This window comes from Acomys minous, assembly GCF_964271855.1.
Source record: "Acomys minous genome assembly, chromosome: 9".
In the NCBI taxonomy this organism is placed as follows: Eukaryota; Metazoa; Chordata; class Mammalia; order Rodentia; family Muridae; genus Acomys; species Acomys minous.
In genome coordinates, this window is record NC_140490.1 from 68,681,854 (window position 1) to 68,707,113 (window position 25,260).

At 43.3% G+C, this 25,260-nt stretch overlaps 1 protein-coding gene across 5 annotated transcripts; it reads right to left on the reverse strand.

Moving 5' to 3' along the window:
• Window positions 1-1,056: 1,056 nt before the first annotated feature.
• Window positions 1,057-19,304, reverse strand: SLC17A3 (solute carrier family 17 member 3). 5 transcript variants are annotated; one of them, XM_084795457.1, is made up of 14 exons: window positions 19,200-19,304; window positions 14,933-15,018; window positions 14,519-14,623; window positions 13,041-13,252; window positions 12,010-12,243; window positions 11,273-11,360; window positions 6,723-6,809; window positions 3,528-3,646; window positions 3,267-3,428; window positions 2,865-2,994; window positions 2,625-2,772; window positions 2,238-2,328; window positions 1,282-1,418; window positions 1,057-1,183 (listed from the first exon to the last, which is right to left on the reverse strand). In XM_084795457.1, exons 2-13 carry the CDS (start codon window positions 14,949-14,951, stop codon window positions 1,284-1,286), a joined length of 1,530 nt encoding a protein of 509 aa, XP_084651583.1. In that variant the 5' UTR covers window positions 14,952-15,018; window positions 19,200-19,304; the 3' UTR covers window positions 1,057-1,183; window positions 1,282-1,283. The 5 variants fall into 5 exon arrangements, with proteins under 5 accessions (XP_084651583.1, XP_084651582.1, XP_084651586.1 ...); XM_084795456.1 differs by having other exon boundaries at window positions 1,057-1,198; XM_084795460.1 differs by having other exon boundaries at window positions 1,057-1,198; window positions 19,204-19,288.
• Between the last annotated feature and the right edge of the window lie 5,956 nt (window positions 19,305-25,260).

Here is a 25,260-nt window from a genome sequence, read left to right on the forward strand (position 1 = left end):
GTCTAGCCCAGAAACTGCTTGACAGAAGAGACCTTCCCTGTGTTTTTCAGCATGGGATTGCAAGCCTTCATCTGTGCTCCGTGTGTGTCCCTCTGTGTACCTAAGGTAGGGTTTACTAGGCACAATTCAAGGAGAGCTGTATTTAACTTACCAACAAACAGATTGGAAGTCATACCAAGATCATAGTCACTGCTGTGTTTGCTCATGCTCAGCCTCTCTGATCTATATTCAGAATTATTACAACACCTCTGTAGGATATGATCTTTGAGGACAGTACTCTCTGACTCAGTAGGGTCGAAGTAGGAAACAGTCCTCCATACTGTCCTGGGCCTCTGAACTCAGTCTGATCCACAGATACCCACAAACCATTACTTTAGACAAACACTAAGACACTTCTGCTTTTGTCCCCTACAGGTGATTTAAGCACCAAATGCGGCGTATCCTACAGAAGAAAGATGACAGTCACATTGGGTAGTTTCAGGACAGAGTGAAAAGAGATAATTTGCACAGAATCAGGCAGAGGACAAGAAAACCACAACAGGTTCTAGAGAGTATCAGAGCTGGCACAGACAAGAAGGAACAAACAGACAGAGGGAGGAAGTTACCAGAACACGTGAAGAGAGGGCCTGCTAGGGCTGGGGACTGCAGTGACTGTCTGTGCTAAGTTCCTCAGACTACATTTTCCTTTCTCCATCAAGACTCTGGCTTAGGCTGGTGGACAAGGGAGTGTGGGTGCAGGCTGTGCAGCTCAGCCTCCAGTAGCCTGAGCACAGTGAAGAAGAAGGAAACCTGTGTGGATCATGTGACAACAGCCAACCCAGGAAACAGAATCTGCAGGCTACGAGTGTAAGCCAGTGGCAGAGTGCTTGCTCTACTTCCAGTCCAACATGCATAAAAAGAAGTCAACGTTAAATCCCACAAATAGAAAATAAATAATTGCTTTAGTAAGATTACCACTCTGGACCAAGGGCTCAAAAGCTTTGATTCTTGTATTTAAAAACTGTGAAACTACCAGGTCGGTGCCCACATTCTCAATTAAAGGACGACAACTTGGTCTCTTGCTATCCTTTTACTTGATGTTTTATTCGTCTTACATTTTTCTTGAAAAAAAGTCTGAATGAAAGGGGACGGTGGATATGGTGACGTTTTTATGGAAGTCCTCCCATGTGTAGTGACTTCTTTACTGAAAATGGGACAACTGAGGAAGGAAAATGACAGGAAATTAACAATTTGAAGTCCTGTGTCTGTGACTGTTAATCTACTGAAATCATGGTCTCTTACCTTCACAGACGAGTAAGCTTCCTCTCTCTGGCCCATTCTTGGACATCTGCTTTTCCAAACACGAGGTACATGATTAAGCCAAATAGGTTGATCGCAAACAATAAGAAAAATAAATTCCTCCACCCGAACTCAGAGTCCTGGCAACACAAGAGCCAAAATATGTATTACTTCTCTTGTCTCCTTTTCTATGAAACTGAATCATTAATTCAGACAACAGTTTCCAGGGGGTTTCTGTGTTGACATTCATTTTCCTAGAGGTGCCTTGATAATTAGAGAAAGGAACTCCAAAATATGCTCAACGTGTTCCAGATAAGGGATTGACCTATCGAGCCATGCTTGTTATGACCATCAAAGTGACGCATTTTCTCTGCTGCCCAAGCTTGCTTACAACTGCTGTGCTAAAGCTAGGTCTGAGAATCTCCCATCAGTGCCACAATGTAGTGAAAAGACATGTAGCTCCAGAGCTGTCTCCTCTCAGCAGAAAGGCCCACTCTACCAGCTTCTCAGTTTTAACCATTAGGAGATGAGGGTGATGTATTAATTTTCATACTAAAGTGAGAGTGAAAAGCCAAGCGAGGCTGCAGTGCATAAAATGCCTGCTGCAATGCTAGCGTGCATCAGGAACTTAGCCATGTGTGCTCTCCTTTCCTCCCCTGTGTGTGGTCATTTACACAAATGAAAATTGAGTCTCAGATGGCTTGGCAGGTCAGCGAGGAAACACCCCCCTGAGATGCCAGTGGGGTTATTGGTTCGCCGTCTCCAATGGGGATTACAAGTGGATCTGTGACTAGCGCTTTGACTCCAGAATGCCCTCAACGCTGGTTCACTGTGCTCTATACTTCGCGGTCACCCCAAATTTCACAGTCTTTCCCAACCTTTGAGGAAACCTTTAGTTATCACTTTTGCAAGTGCATGTGGGAGAGTATTTTACAAGTCTGTCCTGGAAGGGAAAGTACCTGGCTGAGGAAAAGGCCACCGACAATGGGTACCAGCACAGCAGATGAATGTGCCAGTCCTCTCGAGGTTCCCATGAGAAAGCTGCCGTACCTGCGGGTGACAGAAATGTCCCAAGCTAAATCCAGACATACCTGGCAGCATGCTCCAGCCCTGCCTTATGTGGGAGTCCACCATGTAATTACATCATGACGAGTTGTGCACATTCAATGGGAGGCGATTTGACAAGCCCATACATCTCCACCAATGCCCTGCCGCTAGCCCCGCCCCATCCATGGTCTGTGCTTATGATTGATTGTTTTTCCAAACTTTGAGACCTCCAGAACACTGCGGATCATCCCCCCCCTCAAAAAAAAATGTGAAACTAAGAGTACATATAAGAGTCCTACCTTGGAGCAATGTCTAACGCATTAATATAGACTCCTGACTGACATAAAGGGCTTATTCCGCAGGAGAGGGTCAGAAATGTAATTGTTGTGATGTAGCTGGTTTGGACATAGGGCAGAGCCACGATGAGGGCTGCAGGGGGGATGACTCCTAGGGAAGACGGAGCAGACAAATTCAAGAGTGAGCTGCATTCTTTGACTGCTGGGTCCTTAGGACCTTCAAACTCTACGTCCCTTTCTTACCTAAAATTGTGATGACTTTCCTCACAGTTACGAGCCTGAAATTCTTGCTCAGTAGAAAGTCGGCCAGCTGGCCTCCCAGCATACCAACGGCCCAGGCAATGAAAAAGGGAAGAGAAGACAGGAACCCATTCTGAGGTGAGAAGACCGAGGCCATGATTAGCTCAGTGAGAAGGTTGTTTGTACTTCACTAAGCATCCGACACTTTCTTGGGAGACCTGGCAACTCCTGAAGTGATACCCACTAGCAAAGTCTCTGTCACTGATTTTAAATAATCAGATTATTTGGAGTAATGAGAGTTAACATCCTGCGGATAGAATGATTTGTGACAGCTGAGTAACCGAGCGATGGGGGGAGGGGTGGATCATGCAAGCGCGGGGAAGGAATGGTGTGAAGTTTACTCACATCTCTGATGTTAATGTTGAACACGGAGCTGATGTAGGTTGGAGTGTATGTCACATAGGTGTTAATAAGCCACTGATGGGCCGTGGTGCAAAGGCATATGGACCAGAGAGGCAGAGACCGGAGCATGGCTTTTATGGGAAGCGGCTGCTCTTCTGAGCCGAACTGAAAACAGATGCGTTGATTGGTCAGATCACCACGAGGCTCAGAGGCTCAGCTGCCCTTAGCAACCCGGATGGGGGTGAAAGATTCCCTTCCGTGTACCTGTTGGTCCACGGAAGATAAGATGTATTCCTTCTCTGAGCCACTTATCCATGGGTGAGAGTCAGGATCGTCATACACCAGAAAGACCCAGAAAAGGCAGCAGACGAAGCCGATGCCTCCTGCAAGCAGAGGCAAGAGTTCATAAGGAGTGCATTGTATCTTTTTTTTTTTTTAAATTATGGAATGATTTTAGGTTTGTTTAAAGGTTGCCAAGATAGCTCAGAGTTGCTACGCACCTCCTGTCTTGCTTCCTCCACGTTGACATCACAGTACATTTGCCAACACTTCCTTGATTCGTTATGACTAAAGCCTGAGCTTTATACGGATTTCGCAGGTTTTTCTTTTTTAATTGGTATAATAGTCGTTGTACGTGATGTTGTTTATTTAATAGTTTGTTTTAAATGCAGCACATGTTTTGATCGTGTTAGCTTCTTCTCATCCCTTCTCTAGTGATTCGGAACCCTTCTCCCACTACCAGCTACTAATCTCCTCCCTCAGCTGCCTATCTGCTTTTATGTATGTGTCTGTATGTTATGATCCATGTATGTATGTGTGTATGTATGTATGTATGTGTGTATGTGTGTATGTTTATGACCAATGTGTGTATGTATGTATAGTACAGTATGATCCAGGTATGTTTGTATGTGTCTGTATGTTATGACCCATGTGTATGTGCATGCATGTAGAAAGTTAGGCAGATGTGCATTTATAAAGAATTTTGGTTTCCACAAATGAAAGAAAAGAATGGCCTTTTCTGCATCTAACTTATTTCTCTTAGTATGATTATCTCCAGTTCCATCTGTTTTTCAGAGAATGACATAATTCCATTCTTTCTGGATGAATCAAATGCCACTGCGTATCTGTACTCTACTTCCTTCATCTGCTCTCTGTTGCTGCACACGTGGGCTTGCTCCATTCCTGGGAAACTCTGAATAGTGCAGCAAGAACATGGATGCCTAGGTGTCTCTGCGCTGGGCTGCCTCAGAAGCCTTTGCGTGTATACTGATTGGCTTGTTCTCATGTTGGGACATCCTCTAGGATAAGACAGTGCCAAAGTTCATTGTGAACCCTTCCCAGTTCTCAAACAAGCTGTCTCAACATTTCTTGTTTATCTGTGTGTGGGAAGGGGGTCACAGACCTTAGCGACAACGAAACACTTAGTGCCAATAATTTCAGTATTAGATATTTTAATAGGTATGTGGAGATATCTCATTATAATTTTGATGTTCACACCCCCCCCCCCCCCCAATGACTAAAGGTCTTTCCTTAGGTGTCTGGTCATAGACCTGTATTCTCTTTGTATATATTTGGGGAAATCTTTCTTTCTTTTCTTTTCTTTCTTTCTCTTTCTTGTTTTGGGTTTTTTGTTTTGTTTTGTTTTTGTTTTTTCCCGGCAGAGTTTCTCTGAGTAGCCTTGGCTGTCCTGGACTCACTTTGTAGTCCAGGCTGGCCTCGAACTCACAGAAATCCACCTGCCTCTGCTTCCCTGAGTGCTGGGATTACAGTTGTATGCCACTGCGCCCAGCTCCTGCCCATTTTTCAGTTGAGGGCTTTGTAGTCTCATTGAGTTTAGAAAATTATTTACACATTTTTAGAAAGCATCTAATTAAGTGTTTTGTAAATGTTTTCTCTTTGAACTAGTCTGTCCTTTTATTATCTCAGCAATGCCTTTTGCAGAGGATACTTTGTTTTTAACTCTAATGATTTCTAATTCTTCAATTTCCTCTATGGCTCATATTTTTGGTTGTCAACTTAGGAATTATTTGGTTAATTAAAGAACAAATAATTTCCCCTCTTTTCTTATAAAAGAATAATTTCCCACATTTTATATATAGGTGTGTGTGTGTGTGAGTGTGTGAGTCTATGTGAGTGTGTGTGTATGAATGTACGTGTGTGAATGTGTGAGTGCATATGTGTGTGAATGTATATGTCTGTGTGCATGTGTGTGTATGTGTGAGTGTGTGTATATGAGTGTATGTGTTAGTGTATTATGTGAGTGTGTGTATATGAGTGTATGTGTTAGTGTATTATGTGAGTGTGAGTGTGTGTGTGAATGTGAGTGTGAGTGTGTGTGTGTACATGTGCACGCTCATGTCAGGTATTTTTCTTGATTGCTCTCCACCTTATTTCCTTGAGGCTGGCTCTGACTCAGGAGTTTGCAGACTTGGCGAGGCCGGCTAGTTAATATTTCATCAATTTTTTTTTGTTGTCTTCTCATCCTACTCCTGCTCCACAGAACACTGCTTCATGTATCCCAGGCTGGTCTCAAACTCTCCATGTAGTCAAGAATGACCTTGAACTTCTGATCTCCTTGTCTCTGCCTCTGAGTACTGAGACTAGAGGCATGAGCCAGGATGCCCAGTTTTCTGTGGTACTGGGGACTGAGCCGGTGGCTTCATTCTAAGCGACAACATTACCAACTGGGCCACATCCCACCCTGAGTCAGTCAGTTTTTACATGACTGCTGTTGGGTACATAGACACATTTCAGATCACCGTGTCTTCTTGGTGAGTTGGTAATACTCCTCCTTCTGACGTTCTCTTTGTTTCGTACTGATATGTCCACCAATTATCTCTTGACTATTGTTTTCAAATTTCTTGAACTTTACAGAGTTCTCATAACCTAACAGTAACCCATTTCTGATACCAAGATGCTCAGTGTCTGGAAGAGGAGTAGGGGTGGAAACAAAACAAGTTGCTGGGGAGTTTGAAAATAAAATGCAAAGCCGCTCCAGTGGGAACTGTAGGATAGCAGTACTTTCTAGGTTTCTAGCTAAATGGAAGTCTTGGAGCCAATAGTGAAGTTACCACAGATTACTCTCAGTGTTTGACATTTTCTTTGGAAACTTCGATCCCACCTCCTTGCTATGTTAAAGACAAACTCCACTGATACACTTCTCGCCCCCCCCCCCGCCCCGGATTGCTTTTCTTCTGTCTCTTGGAAAGCAACCCAGCCTCCCCCTCCTGCCCACAACACGATGACACATAAAGGCTGAGCCTTACGGCAGGAGAGCTGCTCTTTATACGAAGCCAGAGGATTTCCACATCTGGCTAGCAAAGGTGATTTCCTTATGTTTTGATATTTTCCTTCACTAACATCTTTATACTTTGACTCTTCTCCTTTAGAAAAGTGCATGCAGGCGCACAACCTTAAAAGAACATCCCTGAGCATCACAGGACCCAGCAAGCAGCTTACCAAAGATATAGAAGACGAAGGGCCACCCGAGGGATTCACTAATGACGCCGCCCACAAGGACTACGGCAAAGATGCCCAGTATTATTCCTGCAGAGAGACAGAGAGAAGGTGGTGGGGCCCTGTGCAGCTTGGCAGATGAACACAGAGAAGCACCGCCAAGCCACGGAATAAGCACATACAGACAGAAAACCTTCAGACTGATCACATAATCCGTATGCCCCCTGAGAGTCTTTTTCCTGCCTCAAAATTCCCAAGTGGTGACTGCCATCCTACCTTCCATGCTGTCTTATTTATAATTATATGCATCAATTATGGGAATAAAGCACCATGAAGAGCCGAGGTTCTCCTACACCCTCAAGTTCTACCCTCCCACCCTTCTGAAGACAAATGTCACATCAGTTAATTTTGTAAGAGACAGTTGCTCGCCTTCTTTTCCTGTACACTTATACACTGTTTACAGCTATCCATGCATTCTTTTTCATTGTAAGTGCGTCCACATTGAGGGAGTCCACAGTCTCCATAAATACGTTAATGATACTCTTTTAATTTTTATAACTTCACAGAGTATTCTGTTATATGGTAGACCTATTGCTATTTCACAGCTTTTCCAATGCTTCTAAGCTATCTCACTTTTTATGTTTAGTCAACTTGCCATATTCCATGTGTATACAGTTGTTATTTTAAAACACGCAAGATCATAATGGCCCAGTTTTTTTTTTTTATGTAGCAGTCATCTTTTTTTCCCCTTAGGTTTGAGTTTTTATTTTTTCACTACTTTATATGTGTGTGTGCACAGTGTGCGGTGGGGCAGACTGTACACATGAATGAAATGCTTATGGAGGCCAGAAGAGGGCGTCAAGTGCCCTGGAACTGCAGTTACAGGTGTGAGTGCTGAGGACAGAACGCCGGTCCTCTGCAAGAGCAGAACTCGCTCCTAACCATGGAGCCATCTCCCTGGTCCCAACATTCATCTTCAGTGAACAACTGTCCTTACAAAGATCTCCATTGTACTATAGATTTTAGTTCTAAAGAAGAACCGTTTCTCATTTCTGAATATAAACACAATTTGTTTGGTGAGTGGAGTGTCAGAGGTGGTAAATATTGCAAAAGTTCTTTGTTGAAGGCTGCATCAACTTATATTGCCAATAGAGTCTTTCTTTCTCATCCCCTTGATAACATCTAATATCCTCAAAGATTTTAAGTCCTTTTCTTCCAGTAGAAATAATTTAAAAACACCTCATTTTAAATGTTTTTCTTTATGGTAAAATTGATTTTTTTTTCCTGTTTACCAACCTTATTGGCTTTTTTGTTGTTTTGTTTTGATTTTCCGTTTTTTCTCCTGTTTCCTTTTGTCTCAAGCTACAGCCTCTATGCTTTGTGACTGATCCCTGTGTGGCATGCTGGGAGCATCCTGCCCTCCTTAACTTTGTCTACGTTGCATTTCACAGTCAGCAGTTTCAGGTGTTTGTGGAATCAGATCTATGGTCTCTGGGTTTACTCTTGAGCTTGAACGTCTTTTTAAACCCACACTGCCACTGACAAATAATTGTTTATATCTTCGTTTCCCTTTTAATCCATGTTTATTGAAGCATCTGTGCTATCTCATTTAAAGGCTAGCAATCAGACTTGCATTTGAGCAAGGACAGCCAGCCACAGTTAAATAAACTGTCCCACGTAGGCCTTTGAATGACAGAGAAAGGGAGCTTTGGAAAGAGAATTCCAAGTTGTAGGGTGTCCGTAAAGAAAGCTGGACGCGAGCACCTTTTCTACCCCCAGGCCCGCCCAGTCGGTATCTTTCCCCTAAATGTCTGCCTTTACCTTGATCATAATGAGGGACAAGCTCTTCATCTCACCAAGGCCATGTCCTTTCCTGTCCCCCCATCTTCCCCTCTCCCACTCCACCTCAAGCCTGGGCTCCTAAGTGTCTGGGCATTCTCATCTTTTAACTCTTTCCCACCTACACACAATACTGCCTGCAAGCATAGGATCCTTGTTGGAAATAAAGCCCGTGTTCTGTTGCACAGTAGCAGGCAGAGTGTAAATAACAATAACTTTCTACATGTCAGAAAAGCTAAAAGGGAGAATTTTCAATAATTTCACTACAAAGAAACGGTTAGTGTTAGGGTAGATAGATATGCCTAGATTAATAGCTATAACGTTCGCACGTACTGAAGTGTCTCATGGCACCATGCCGTTAGCACATGATTTTTGTGTCAATTAAAAACAGATTTAAGAGTTAAACTATGTTTTCATTATTCTAAAAAATAAAAAAAAGAGTAAAAAACAAAACAAATACTAGCCTCTTTAGAGTCCCCTTCATACTTTTTACTTTTTCTCTGTCTGTAGGTGAGGGAACACTCCCAAAGGGCTGTGACCCTGAGCGTTCAAGAGGCATAAGAAGCACCAACCCTGGAGCGCTGGGGTCTATGACATTTGACTGGACCCATCTCTTCTTGGTTCTGTACCTTTAGACTGGTATCCCAGGAGTCTCTTGAGCACAGACATTGATAAATACTGGACACTGCCCCCCCCCACACACGCACATGTGTGTGTGAAGGGACTGCAATCTGCACAACACTCATTCAATACATGCAAAGGCCTGGGCTAGCCATCCTGGCATGCTGCCCGTTCTGCTCCATGTATTCAAGAAACAAAACTTAGCAATTATCAAGGTCTTTAGTTGGCCTGCTCTACTCATCCCACAGAGCTGGTATCTTTGGTCCAGGATGCCTTCCCTCTAGGGACAGCCTTGCTTGAATCCTACCTCTGTTTCTTCATAACACACCCTTGGTGAGAAGGCTGAGGCCATAGAATGACAGAGAAAGGATATTTAGGCATCTGAGCACATATGGTCCTTCCATGTCTGTGCCTACTAGCTCTCATGAGATAACCACCATGCCATTCTTTGCTCTCTCTTTCTTCCCTCTTCCCTCCTCCCCTCCCTCTTCTCTCTTCTCTCTTCTCTCTCTCTCTCTCTCTCTCTCTCTCTCTCTCTCTCTCTCTCTCTCTCTCTCTCTTTCTCTCCCCTCTCTTCTCTCTCTCTCTCTCTCTCCTTCTTCCCTCTCTCCTTCCTCCCTCTCTCTGTTTCACTCTATGTCTTAAATTAACTCAGAAAGTTGTGCAATTTGATTTTAGAGCCTGTCTGTTTTCTGAGCCCTGGGCCAAGCTAACAGGACATTTTCTCCTTCCCATCACCTACTAGCCTTAAGCATCACCTACAGGTCCTGTTTGATCTGCTTAGTTCCAAAGCTCTGTGAGTAGCTGCAAAATCCCCTACCTAGATGTGTCTTTTGTAACCCCTGGCAGCATGTCCAACCTATGACCCACTGACAAGCTAGACGCCAGGATTGTTATGAATACAGTTCAACACAAAATATTGTTTTATATCTGGTTTTGTTGAGACAGGGGCTCGAAGCTTGACTCATGGCCCAGGCTGGCCTTGGTGGCAATGCTCCTGCCTCAGCCTTCTGGGCGTTGGGATTATGCGCATTCAATATTCCATAACCTTTCATTCATGCACTTTATCACCTATTGACTTGGTTTCCCTTGTGTTCTGGGATCGTCTTACATTTGGGTAACTGAGGTGAATTTCCTTTGCCTAAATTGGATGCCCTCTTTCTGTCAGCTAATGGAAGCTCTCATAACCCACACTGGATACCACCAGCCTGGGATTCTGAGGGGTCTTTCTCCTCTAAAGTATACGGTTAACTTGTGGTTTTGGACTTGAAGAGCTCTTGGCTGGTTTTGCGCACATACATTACCCACAACATTACCCTTTTCCTGCTCAACATTAGCCACGACAGTGGCCACTGGTAATTTGTACCATCGGTCCTCCGCTTTTCCTCGTGTGAGTTAGGTAGGGTTCTGCCTTCAGAATGTTCATCAAAGGCACATTGCACTGACAGGACATTTTCAGAAACAAGTTCTCAGGAACTGGCAAGATAGCTTAGTGAGCAAGGGTGCTTGCTGCCAAGCTGGATGGCATAAGTTTGATTCCCAGAACCCACACTGGTAAAAAGGGAAAATTAACTTTAGAAGTTGTTCTTTGACCTTCACATATGTGCTGTGGTAAGTAAATAAATGTAAAAAAAACTTTTTAAAGTAAAAATGTTCTCAGGATAATTCAGCATAGTTCCAAAGATTATTAAGTTGAATCCATATGTCATACTGAATGCAAATATAAACAATGTATGACTGTCAGGAATTAATATATAAAAATGAAACTGTACAACTTCATAAAAATATGAATAATTGCTTTTACAACTTTTCCATCAGTAAGTGTAAATTCAAATTCCACAAAAGAAAACTCATTAATTTAACAACATAAAAATATTTTTTAAACATCAAAAATCATATCATAAACAATGTTATGCCACAAATTACAACACAGGAAAAAAATAAGTCACATCACAAGAGAAGGATTGGTTTCCTTAATTTGTATCAACACTTCATTAACATCAAGCAAAGGAACTGTTCAACGGAAAACTTGTTTAGGAGCACAGTGGGAAGCATTGGGTTCCCTGGTAGCCGTCAGGACTGCACATCTTTACCTGAGATAGCAATGCTGCAGAGTCGGCTGCGTTCATTTGGAGGAGCCCATCTCTGCCAGAGTGCAAACTGACCTCCGTATCCAGTGCCCTGAAATAAAATGGTTAGAGATATTGATATGGTGCCTAGTAGAAAGTCATATACAGCTCACAGTTTGAAAATACTCAGTATCAGTCAGGGTGGTTGTGGCGCACACCTTTGATCCCAGCACCCAGGAGGCAGATGCAGGTGGGTCTCTGTGTTCCAGGCAAGCCTGGTCTACAGAGGGAGTCCAGGACAGCCAGAGTTACACAGAGAAACATTGTCTCAAATAACAAAAAGAAAGAAAGAAAGAAAGAAAAAAAAAAAGAAAGAAAGAAAAAGAGAAAGAAGAAAATTCTCCATGTCTGGGGCTGGATGTAATGACACAAATCTTTAATCCCAGCCAGGTGGTGGTGGCGGAGGCCTTTAATCCCAGCACTTGGGAGACATAGGCAGGCGGATCACTGTGAGCTCGAGGCCAGCCTGGTCTACAAATTGAGTCCAGGACAGACAAGGCTACACAGAGAAACCCTGTCTTGAAAAACAAAACAAAACAAAACAAAGACAAAAATGAAAAACAAACAAACAAACAAATCTTTAATCCCAGCACTCAGGAAGCAGGGGCAGGTGGTGTGAATTTGAGGTCAGCCTGCTGTACATTAAAAAGAAAGAGAGAGGGGGGGGGCATGGAGGGTGTAATACCTGAAATACTTGGTACCTGGGTGAAGCCCTGGGCTACTCTCGTTGCCAGGAGATAAGCTAGCCCAAGATTGGCAGCCAGTGGGATGCAGAGAGTGAGCAGTGAAGACCCGAACAGTGCAATTCCAACCACTTTCTTTGTTCCTATTTTCCCAGCCAAGTATCCACCAGGACCCTGCATCAGCATCATGCCGTACTGGACAGAGCTAAAGATGAGTCCTTGGGTCTGGGGACTCCAGTTATACACAGGGGCCTTTGGGAAACACAAAACACCTTTGTGAGCCACAAACTGGAAGGCGCTTACCTGCCCTAAGAAGTCTCCTTAGATCTGACTTTCTCTCAATTAAAAATGTTTGAACACAGCTGGGCCTGGTAACATCGATCTGCAATACCAGCTAGCTACTCGTGAGTCTGAGGGAGTAGTGGGACCACAAGTTCAAGGCTGGCCTGGGCTGCAAATGAACTCAAGGCTTCCCTGAGCAACTTAATGAGACCCTTCCTGAAAATGGAATGAATGTAAGAGAAAAGGGAGAGAACTGGGAAAGTGGCTATGTTATAGGGAAACTGGTCTATAATGTGTAAGACTTCCCTTCCCAGAACTGTACAAGAGGGTTTGAATATCTAAACTCTAGAAAAATAAATAGAAAACCAACCAAATAGAAAAAAAAATGAGTGCAGAAGCTGGCGAGATGGCTCAGTTGATAAAGTGCTTGCTGTTCGAGCATCAAGAGTTTATTTTAATCCCCAGAACCCACATTTAAAAGTCCAGTATTTTGGGGCCTGTAATCCAATCATTGGGGAGACAGAAACAGGAAAATCCCTGGGACCCACAGGCAGTTATCACATTCAAAGTCTCAGGTCTCAGTAAGAGATCCTGGCTCATCAAAAAAGATAAAAGAAAGAAAGAAAAAAAAAAGGTGGATGCCTCCTGAAGTATGATACCCAAATCTGACCTCTGGCTTTCAAATACACACACACACATGCACGCACGCACGCACACGCACACGCACACACACACACATATACAAATGTAAATTCTGAATTGCCTACCTTTACAGACAGGTGCGTTGAGGCTCCATGTTCTTCATCATTTAAAGCAGCAGGAAGCACTTTGGAGGAGCTGTTGGAGTGGGGTGAGTGCTCTGTGCTGTTGACCATGGCTACCATGGTGATACTCACGATGGAGTTCTGCGCTAACAATGTGAAGTTGCAGAGATGCGTGATGAACGCTATTCCATAGCGCATGGAACACAAACGCGGGGCTGGAAACAAGACATCACGTCACTTTCCTGAGTGAGGATTATCTTCACAAGATAGAATAGAAATCTTGGCTTGGTGGTGTAAGCCTGTGATCAGCACGTCAGATGTGGAGGAGAGAGGATTAGAAGTTTGGTCATCCTTGGCTGCTGTTTGAGGCCATCTAAATATGACCTTGTTTAAAAATAACAAAACAAAACACAACAACAACAAAACCCAAATTCACAATGGAGAAAGTCACCACTGACCATCATCACCTAATGACTTCAGTGACCCTTCTGTTTCTGTTGGAGTCAGGACACAGAGATTCAAAAGCAGCAGATGAGTGAATTGAGACAAGGAACATTTTATAATAACTCTCCTGTAGAGTCCAAATACATATAATAGCCAAGGAGCATATGCGTTTCACATGTAGATAATAAGAAAACACAAAACCAAAGAGGACCGCTTACGCATCAGCCACAGGAGGGCTTCTCGGGTAAGCAGATGTGGAAGATGGACCCGTTGGAAGGCATCAAGTATTCCTTAAGTGTAACAGTCTCTTCCTGCCCTTCCTCCAGACAGTCTGTTTTCACATCCTCAGTATTCCATTGGAAGGAAGGAAGGAAGGAAGGAAGGAAGGAAGGAAGGAAGGAAAAGGCCAGAGGCAGGTGGGGAGCACACACAGAGGAGGTGAGAGGAGGAAGATGAGCAAAGTATAGGGATATGAATGAAAACGCCATGAGACCCATTCCTTGGTGTGCTAATTTTAAAGAATTAATAAAATTCAAAATAATAAGGTTTTGTTAGTCTCATAAAGCAATACTGAAAATTATGTTAGCAAATTAAAATGCAGCGAATTCAATATAGAGTTATGTAAAAATCATATAGAAAAAATGCAGTAAATTATATTTATTGAATTAAGCTTACAAAGATGATTCATTCTTTGACTTGGGATATTTATATTATTTGTTACTTTAATCAAGCAACACGATTGTGTTTGCAGAACTCCATGTAAACATTAAAGGAACCAGTGTGAAGCTGTGCACCAACAGCTTTATTAACAATTGTGAAGAGCAAATTCATACGGATAAACATGAGAAAGTAACTGTGGAAACTATTTTTAGAAGAGTGTGTTTCCTTCTTTCACATAACTGTGAAATGGGCCTTCGTGCTGCGTGTTTCACAAAGAATAAAAATGTTGAAAGCGATTAATCTGTTGTTTTATATGAATACGTTTCAGAAAAGCATGTACCACGAGGTCACTGGGCAAGCAACTGGGCACAGTTTACCTTGTCGAGGAGGGGTCTTCTTGTCCGCCGGAGTGCCTAGGACATACTCACTCTGTTTACTTGTAGGGCTCAATTCTACCTCTGTGACCATTGTGTGTTTTCTTTCTGGGAGATTAGTTTTGTCAGGAAAAAAAAGAAGAAGAAAAGAAAGGAAGGTGGGTTTATAGAAAAGACCTGACGTGAAATTACCCTTCAGTTGAACTTTATGGCGGGGGCACGGGAGGGAAGGAAGGAGAGAGTGCTCCCTGCACCACAGTAACTGGACTCTACTGTGGGAATGCATTAGGAGAGCTAGGGCATCATAGCAGTGGGGGCGGGGCTTCAATTCCAGACAGTAAAGGAGGGGTTCTGACTCTTCTAGGTTGCTGAGTAAGTTCCACCCCCAAGTGATCCAGTTTGCCCTGGCTTACATACCCGAAGTCCAGGAGTCCATGTCGAGATCAGGATAATTCAAGGTTGTTCTTTTAGGAATGGAGGGGCAGGTAGGGATTTGCTCACAGCTGTAAATGAGAGGGGGACTGAAGGCCACAGCACAGCAAATGTTCTTATCAACTCTTGGTTCCAGAAAGCTACAGGGGTGTATGGACTCATTTCAGAGAGAGAGAGAGAGAGAGAGGGACAGCTAGATGGTCTGTGGTCTAAAAGGGCAACATATAACTCTTTGGTTTGAGTTAGAAGGAAATGCTTTTGGGACCTTTGAAGAGTGGGTACCAAGAAGCCAAAGCTAAATCAAGTCCCTCTAACTGGGGTGCAGGGTGGGGCAGAGCTAGTCACTTCAACACAACAGGCACCCTGAAGCTATGTCCTGAAACTGCTTGTCACAGGAGTTACCAGAGTCACTGTAGGATGCCCAAAGATCCCTGGCTTGGGAGCTAGGCTCTGCTCAGTTTCCATACAGGTTCACTGTCTACCTACTTTGCCAAAGTGACACAGGAGCAAACCTGAATGGCCATTTCTCCATCTCCTCTTAACAGCAAAGTCCTGCAGGCAGTGGCTGTAGCTTTGACATAGATTGCTTGTGCCACATACAGTACTAGGTAGAAAGTGGATGAGAAGCTGAATCTATAGCAAGCACAATTCCTGCTCACCCCAGGGCTGGGTTCCTCTGGAGTCTTACACCTGTATCTGACATACTGGCTTCTTCCGTCATATTGCCCTGGAGGATGCCCAGGCTTCTACACCATATAACCCACCGTACATGTCAAGAATAGCTGAAGAGCAAGTGTGTATAAATGCCGTGATACACTTTCAATCCCGTATCGGTGCTGTCCAGGAATTGATGCTATATCTGTAGAGTTTTTTTTTTTAAATAAATAAAAGACCTTGTCTTTTCCATATGTAAAAGCTCATTGCTGTGGTATAATTTTAGGGTCTCTATCCCAAAGAAATTGCTACATAGGAGACTTAATAGAAATGGAAGATGTGCACACAATATTTAGCGCTCAATTTTACTTATGGATCAGTTCAAGAAAGACATTCATTCATGCCACCAATGAACTGAGCGTAGCGTACCTGTGCAGCCTTGCTATTGCCCTGCTCCGCCTTTCCTGTTATTGGTAATCTGCCTTTGATGGCAAGTAGTAACAGGCACTCCCTAGAAAAGCTACGGAAATGGAACAATATAGGACATGCTTTCTTGTTCTTCTTTCATTCAGCATAATTATTTTTAAATTTATGCATACTGTACACACTCATGGTTTGGTCCTTTGCTGGCATTTAACAGTTACATTATATTTTGTTTAGCTACTTGTCCTTTGATGAACAGCTGTAATATTTATAGATTTTTTTGAGCATTACAATGGAGCCCCTATAGACATCCATGTTCAGTCTTTGTATAGCCACATACTTTTACTTTCTTTAGATAAATACGTAGTACAAGAACCTCTGTGTGGTGTAATGAGTACATACCTATCTTCACAGGAAGCTAGACAACTGCTTTCCAAGGCAATTGTGCCATTTTACATTATGACTAACAGCATTTGAGCCATCCACACAATCATTGGTATGGTCAACCCTTGAAATCTAAGGCATTCCAGAAGACAGCTGGTATGTTTCGTCTTGGCTTTAGTTACACCTCTCTACAGCAGCTGGGCATCTTTTCATGGTGTTATTTCTTATCAGTGTATCTTCCTTAAGTAACCGACTCTTCTTGACACTGGGCGTTCTAATTCCATGATGTATCATGCCATTTTAAAAGTCAGCCTTTGGTGGGCTGCCAAGATGGTTCAGTAGGTATAGGTGTTGCCACCAAGATGATGACCTGAGTTTGATCCTTAAGACCCACAGGATATAACGAGAAAAGTGACCACACCCCCCCCAAGATGTGATCTGACCTCCACACCTACGTAAACAATTGTGGTAAAAGGTTTAAAAATCAGCCTTTAATTTCTAGAGAAAAGTGCTTTGCTTCTCCACCTGAGGGACAAGAGTAAGCACACCTGCCTGCACCTTGTGGCGATGCAGCTTGGTTGTCTCAGGTTGAACAAGATCTACCCTATTTTCATGAGTAGTGTTCTCCACAGAGTAAAGCTACACCTAGTGCTGGCATCTTTTGTGATGTCAGTACCTGTAAGTGCAGCTATGAGACCTGTTTCCAGTTTTTAGGACTCTGTGATTACCTCTTCCTACTGCCCTTAGGCCACCCAACATCGATTGATGACCCTGCCCACTGTTATAACTTGTCACCATCTCTTCTTCTATCCTAAGACATTTGTTCATTTTATTTTTGCTGATGTTGTGAGTCAAGCCCAGACACACACACACACACACACATATATATATATATGAAGCATTCTACTTCAGCACTGTACTCCAGCCCCTTTCTGCAAGTATGTGCATGTGGCTGTACATGAAGATGGATGTGTGTGCTCATGAACATGAGGGCAAAGTTGAGTATCTTCCTTAGTCACCTTCCACCTTATCATTATGACCTGGAGCTCAACGATGCAGTAAACTGGTTGGACATGGAACTGTATGCCTCCCTAGAGCTGGGAATAACGACACATGCCACAGCACCCATCTTTTTACAGGGGTGGGTGCTGGGAAATTGAACTAAGGTCTTTACTGCTCTACAGTACTCTACAACTGAGCCGTTTCTCCAGTCCCCTCTCAGACACTGTAATTTGGTAGAAGTTCTTATTATCTCATTGATTTTCTCAATTCACTATTCTTGCCTAAGTGTAACTCTACCCTACATATGCTATAGTTCTTTCTGTTCCCTGATTAATCTGAATGGGAAACTAAGGCAATGAAGTTGATTATAAAAGGCTTCGCTCCTTCCGAGCACTGTGGTAGTTACACCACTGAAACATAGCTGAAAAGAAGATCACTATAATCTGGGGGACAGGGCATGCTTCCCTTCATGCGTCAGTGAGAATCCCAGACTGGTTGACTGACTAGAATTGCAATGGTGTGGAAAGTTTGGGATGTTACATATCTAAGAGGCTAGTTGTTTTTACGGGATGGACTTGGCCACATCAACAGCCATTCCTTGCCCTCCTCTGTGTCACAGTTAACATTACACGACTAATAAATAAAATCCTTCTGAAGTCTATTGACTTAGAAGACTACTAACTTCTACCAGCCCAAAATTGAAGAAATTCATCAGATAGCATCTGAGGCTTACAGAAAAAAAAATTCCCCATCTTCCTATCCCTGCCTCTCTGTGTACCCTCCAGTATATTTTAAACTTGCCTTGATTTAAGACTTTCTTTGTTCGATGAAACTATAAAATTCATTAAACTTCTTCCATGGAATTCTGCAATAGACTAAACCTGTGTTCCCCTACCTTGGTTGTGCAAACGTGGCTCCAGCACAGTCTCACATTCCCTGTAAGGAAGGAGCTGTGTGCTTTTTGCATTGATAATGTAATAGGCAAAGAAATGATTGCCAATACTAGTTAATGTGCAGTGGTTTTCATTAGTGCTTGTACCCTCCTTCATGTCCCCAGCAGCTGTCATGCTAACAACAATCACTGCAGCCACTGCTGTAGACTCAGGGCCCAGGCAGTGACTGATCCCAGAGGACTCATTGACACTCTTCCTCTAGGCCACTCGGCTCATGCGCAGAAGAACTGAGGTTTGCTCATGAGCCACTTCGACTATCGTCCTACCGTTCTTTCTCTTCCTTCCTTCTTTCTTTCCTTCCTTCTTTCCATTCTTCCAATTTTTAAAAAAAAAGTTTAAAATGTTCTGCTAGACACAGTGAACTTCCCTTGCTTGTCTGGACAACATCTATGTGATTTTATGTTACTATAGAGGTTTTTAAAACACTCCTTCATAGTGTCTGTCTCTTGGATCTGTTTCCCACAGCTGCCATTGTCTCCACAGCCAGTCTCAACGTTCACGGTGATCTCTCTTTCTTCTCTATGCTCCTCCCCTTCCTCTCCCTCTTGTACCCTCTTCCTCCCTCCCTTTCTCCTCCCTCCTGTTTATTCTTCTACTCCTCTTCCTCTCCTCTCCCTCCCCCTTCCCCCTGCCCTTCTCCTTTCCCTCCCCCTCCCCTCTATTTTTCCATCTTCCTCACTTCTCCTCCACCATCGCCTTTGTGGATATAGACTTTTACATTCGTACACCAGCTTTTTTTGTTTCTTCGTTTGTCAATAGGAGTGCATCTGAGGTCGGAGGAGGAGTATATAGAAACCATCAGGTGGTATTCAGGAAGGACAGGGCAGCCTACTTACCAACCTAGTGTCTGAGGTAGGGCTTCCTGTGTTTCCTCTGAGCAGGCTTCTCTGACTTCTTGCCAGGACACTCAGTATTCTTTGCCACTCCAGAGCCTGAGTTATTAATCATTAATGAGAAGCTGTACCTCTCCTGCAACTGTGCACTTTGCAGCCTCCCTCCTTGCCAGGTGTCTCGCCAGCACCCCACAGCCATCTACTGGGTCTGACACACTCACGCAGCTGGTCACAATGCTTTGCAATGTTTCTAACAACTTTTGTTCTGTTTTGAAATGCTGAGAGGTTAGAAGTTAGAGATTAGAGAGAGAGAGAGAGAGAGAGAGAGAGAGAGAGAGAGAGAGAGAGAGGGAGGGAGGGAGGGAGAACAACTAAATACATTTTGCACTTTCCTCCTCTTTCTTGTTTTTGCCTCTTCTTTAATTTTCTTCTTCTTCTTCATTGAACTATGTGAGCTATACTTTTCCAGACAAACTTGAACTCCATTCACTATTTTGTTTCACATTTTCTTGGTCTCTGTAGTTCTTTATTAACCAAATCAAACAGACAAAAGCCACAAGCCTCTCTTATAAATTCAGTATGGTTCCCCCCTTCTTTCCTGTTTTAACCCCTTCCATATTGGTTGACAAATTATATAAAAACAGTCCTCGGACTTGTTTCTCAGTTTGCATACATGCTATTGCATACAATGGGAAATTCTCTAACTCACTTTAAAAACTGCTTTCAAATTTCATACATGCCCACAGTGCACTTCGCTCAGATCTCCCTTATTATTTCTCTCCAGTGCCTTCCCTTACCCATACTATCACTTTCCCCTCCCAAGTTCATGTGCTTTTTTTATTTTTAAGTCTACTGAGTCACTTAGTGCTGCCTACACGTGCATGAGTGTAGGACCACCTGCTGGAGCATGGCTCATGTCTCAGAGTCTGAATCCCTCTCCCAGGCCAGCAGCCAGCAGTTGCCAATAGCTCCCTGGCCGTGGGTGGGGTTTCATGTGCTCCTCCCCAGCCATGGTGGGGTTTGGGCTGGCTGACTCCTGCTCAGCTCTTGTGTTTGCAGCCACAACTGCTGTGAACTCATATGAACAACTGGACTGTCATGCTGCAGATGTTCACCACCTCTGGCTCTAACTGTCTTTCTGCCCTTTCTTTACAATGCTTCCTGAGTATTGTGATCAAGTGTGTGTGTGTGTGTGTGTGTGTGTGTGTGTGTGTGTGTGGGCGGGGGGTACAGATGATGATTTAAAGCTGATCATATCACAGTCTCTTGTCCCCTACATGTTGACCAATTGTGGGCCTCTGTATTAATCACCTTATCCTGTAAAAAGAAGTGTCTGTGATGAGGGTAGAGAAATACCCTAAATTGCTAATTTCATACCTTTGTTTTCCTTCGTGTTTGAATAATGTCCCATCATTATACATTCGTCAGCTGATGGGACATGTAGGCTGTTTCCATTTCCTGGCTATTGTAAACAGAGCAGCAGTGAACGTGGATGAGCAAGAAAATCTACAGCAGAATATAGCATCCATTGAAAACATTCTCCGGAAGCGTTAGAGCTGCATTACATGGTAGATCTATGTCTAGCTTTTTGAGATGCCTCCACATCAATTTCCAATAAAGGGAATGAATTTGGGACATCCACGCCAGCACATCAGAGGCCAAGCTCACTCGTTTGCCCAGTTGACTCCTGCCAATATGGTGGAAGCAGAAAACGTCCTCCCTGCTTTCCACGCTGGTGAAGAGTGAGTTGGTCCTCATCTCATAGGTGAGGGGATGCTTCAAACCCACTTCTTCCCGGAGGTAGATAACGTCTGACTCTCCAGAGGCCCCCAGGCTTATGATTCATATTGAGCACTGGTGTCGGGCTCATGCGTGAACAATAATCTGGGTTCTCTGTGCACTGAGCTCCCCGGTAGTTTATCCTCACTGTGACTTTAAGTTCTGTCCTACCTTATGATATGGGTATACCTCCTTCTGATTGTGTGTTTGATTATAAGCATTGCAAGAGTACAAACCATGAACTTTTCAATACTGGGAAGCGCTGACTGAGGATTTGGAGCCATTGGCTCTGACACAGAGATCAATAACTCAAGGTCTGGGTCTTGGGGACTGAGATTTCTTAAGTGCATGTAGTGCATGTAGAATCTTCATGGTTCTAGTAAAATTTCACTGTCTATAAGAGAAAGAAATGCAGATACATCCCACATGCACATCTGAAATCTAAGGATAGAAAGGGTTATGTTCATGATGGGGTCTTATAAGCTTTGCCTCTTGTGTAAAATATTTTCCCTGAGTCATTTTTAAAGAACTCTGCACTCTGGGATAAATAATCAACAGCCTTAGAATTCCAGGTTTTCTAACCTAAATTAGCCGGGTTGGGATGTGCGGCTTAGTTTCACAATTTAATTTTTAACTTTACTTTAAAATGTTCATGCCTTTTAACCACATTAAACTAAAGCTTAACATTCTACTTGGTTTGATTTCATAAACAAATATACCCAAAATGCTTCTATGTTGAAAAAAAATCAAATTTTGCCTCATCTCTACAATTATGTTTTAAACATTTGAGTATATATTGAAATATTTCCTTGACTTAAATTGTTATACTCACCTTTTAAAAAGTTATACATTTTCCTCTTGGGTGAGCTTGAAATCTCTTTGTGTTGTATGAGAATCTTCAAAGTAAATAGAGTGCACATTTTCCCACCTTGATTTGAATATCCAAGGAATGCTTTCCATAAATTTTTGAACAATTTTCTTTAACTACAATCCAAATGACAACTGATCAGGATGCTGTCTCTGTTTCTGACTAACATCTCAGAGGATGCCAGGGCAGTTGAGGTGATCACAGACACCTGTGATCTTTAGGCTAGAGGGCCAGGCTATGCCTGACAGGAAGAACAGTCCTGTATCCCCTCGGTCTAAACCTCACCAAGTGCAGCAAGGATCAGATGATACAAGGGAGCTTTACGCAACCACACCGAGTAAGCAGAAGCTCGTCATGAAGGCTTGGTTCAGTGACAGTGGGCATTCCCTGGAACCTCAGAATCTAAGCCACAAACCCAAATGCTGTGTCATCTCTACTCAGCACCCTTGTCCTCATTAGGATCTCTGGCAAATGCCTTTGCCTCCTCTGTCAAGTTAAAGTCTTATTGTAACTCTTGTTCTCCATGATGATTTGGATCATGAGCAAGGGCCACAAATCTAATACCATCTGGTCTTGTACTCATTGCCACACTGGTCCTAGTGGGAGGCCATCTGTTATATTGTTTCCTATTAACTGCAAGGAGTGATGTTTGTATATTCTGTTATGTACACATGTTCAATTTTGTGCTGGATCGCCATGCTAAAAACACTCCTCACCTCTCTTAAGCATGCTGTCTTGTGGTGTCCTTTGCAGTTTCAACGCAAAGTATGCCGTCAACCAAGGACCATTCAGTCAAAGCTGTAAAACAGTACATACCAGAGATAATGGAAAAGAAAAAAACAATTGTGATAAATGCATTCTTTAGAGATGATATAGACAAAATCAGGGGTGCACCTAGAGAGGGGCTAAGTTCTTCCAGATAGAATAGTAAGCAAATCCAAGTGGGTATTTGGTTTTTGTTTTGTTTTAACTTTTTATTGATTTGTTGTGGCTTGCACAGCATATACCCTAACACCGTTCATCTCTCCGTTCCTCCATGTCTGTCCTTTACCTTTGCAACCTCTGCCCCAAAGAAAACAAAAAATAAAAATAAAATAAAAACAACAACAAAAAAAGGAGAACAATAAAAACCATAACAACAACAAACCTCACGGTGGAAGCTGCAGGTGTCAAGGCTTTGCTTGCAAATGTTTACTGCAATGAGTCAGTGATGTAGTCCTAGGCCTCTGGCTTCTGCTACACTGTCAATACTGGATCCTCAGTGGGGATCCTCTCAGATAATCCTGTTGTTGCCCTGTGCCACGTAGAGTCTGCAGCTTTGATTCTGTAGGACCAACCCCTCCATGTGCTCCAGCAGATCATAGATGTTGGGGTAGGCCAACTCAAGGCTCTGGTTCTAGCCTGGGTAGTGACTGAGGAGCCCACCAGCTCTCTTTCACCTGTGCCACCAGGGCCAACTCTCTTGCTTGTGGCAGCCTGTAAGAGGCTTTCTCAAGCTCACAGTGTTGAGGTCAGCTCTTCAGAACCCATGCCACCCAGACCAGCTCTCCAGCACTGCCTAAGGCTAGGGGTGGAGCCAGCTCTCCCACTCTCCCACTCTCAGGCCCAGCTCATCCAAACCCATACCACCACAGCTCTACCGAGCTGCCTAGGTGAGGTGAAGGGCCTGCTCCTCTGAATGTTGTAGCTGTTGGGCTATGGATATGGGGCCCAGAAATGGCCCTCAGTGGCAGCATGGGCCGAGATCATGGCCTCAGTGGCAGGGCAGACTACTCACATCAGGCTATTCCTGCCTGTCTTCTTAGTGCACACACTGTCCCTTTCTCTCTTTCTCCCATCTCTTCTCCACGTACTTGCTTATCATAGTGGCACCTCTGGGTTTCTTCAGCGCACACACGTGCCCCAGCCACAGCAAAATGGCTGGTACTCCAAGTTGATGTTTGTAATGTAGAAAGATTTTGTAACTGTCAAATATGACTTTCTTTTTCTTTCCATCCTTTCCTCCATCTGTCCTTTGAGAACGTCATTCATATATATATACAGTACTACAGTCATATCCACCAACCATTTCCCCCCTTCAGCTGCCCCGGAGGGCCCCCCTCCCACATATCCTCACGCAGTATCACACCCTTTTTCAATTTTTAAATATTCTACTGATTTAATTCTGTGTTGCCTGTAGGCACATGTGTATAGGGAACTTACTTGTTTTAAATGTCTCAAAAATATTTTGATGGGATTCATAAACTAATCAATTAACTAATTAATTGATTAACTTGGAGATAGGGTCTTACTGTGTAGCCCTGGCTGTCCTGGAGTTTACTATGTAGACCAGGCTGGACCCAGACTCACAGTCATCTGCCTGCCTCTGCCCCCAAGTGCTGGGATTAAAGGCCTGTGTCCCCACTCATTCCCCATGCATAAATTTAAGTGTTTATATTAATACTTTTCCATTTGTGGGCATATTCTTTCTGTTAATTTTTTTTATTATTTTATTTTATTCTTGAGACTATTGAGCTGCCCTTGTTAACTGATTTTGGGGGCCTGAGAAACTGAATAGAGGCATATATTTGAAAATTTAAACATCAATTATTACTTAGGTGTGAATTCATAGGACTGAGACCTCCAGAGAGATCTCTAGTCAATTCTCAGAGTGCCCACTGAGAGACAGAGTCCGTTGTCAATGCAAATGCATAGGAATTTAATGAGCTGATGCGAAGGGGTCTGCCAAACTCTTTTGAGCTGGAGACCCTGAGAAGCAGAGACATGGGCCTTTTATAGGTTTTAGACAAAGAAATGAGTTTTACAGTATGTAATTAGTTGAAGCAGTCACGGGAGTTAGGAACTTTCTTAGTTGGGAGGGGTAAGTACATTCCTGAGAAGTGGACATTTTAAACACAAGCTGTAACGCAAATGCGCTGTCCTTGAGTCAATCTGGACTCTGTCACACACATAGTGATCTGACATCGCTGTCTGTCCTTGGTTCAAGCTGGACCCTACATAAGCTGGCTGTCCTTGGTTCAAGCTGGACTCTCCAAGCAGAGGAAATTTACAGACTTTGGCCTTAATGGGGGTCCTTAAGGGAGGACTGAGTAGGCCAGCTTTTACATTTCCCCAGACTTTGGCCTTAATGGGAGTCCTTAAGGAGGGGGGCTGGTTCCTTCAAGTTAATGAGTTTCCTGGCACTTAAGGCATGCCTTGAGAGAAGAGAATAAAGATTGGCTGTGCTGCTGGACTGAGTAAAAAAAAAAAAAAAGATATTAGCATGTTGAATCTTGATACTCTGCTCTTATCTGGTGTGTGTGTGTGTGTGTGTGTGTGTGTGTGTGTGTGTGTGTGTGTGTAAGTCAGAGGTCAATCTTGCCTTCTATTCTTCAAGCACTATGTCTTAGGGGCTTAGACACACTATGTAGTTGAGGC

Excerpts from the sequence above, each read along its gene's own strand:
- SLC17A3 (XM_084795457.1), bottom strand. Across the intron at positions 2,329-2,624 it reads GCGTTAGACATTGCTCCAAG|GTACGGCAGCTTTCTCATGG; the intron begins GTAGGACTCTTA and ends TGTCACCCGCAG. Across the intron at positions 1,419-2,237 it reads GTGGCCTTTTCCTCAGCCAG|GACTCTGAGTTCGGGTGGAG; the intron begins GTACTTTCCCTT and ends TTGTGTTGCCAG.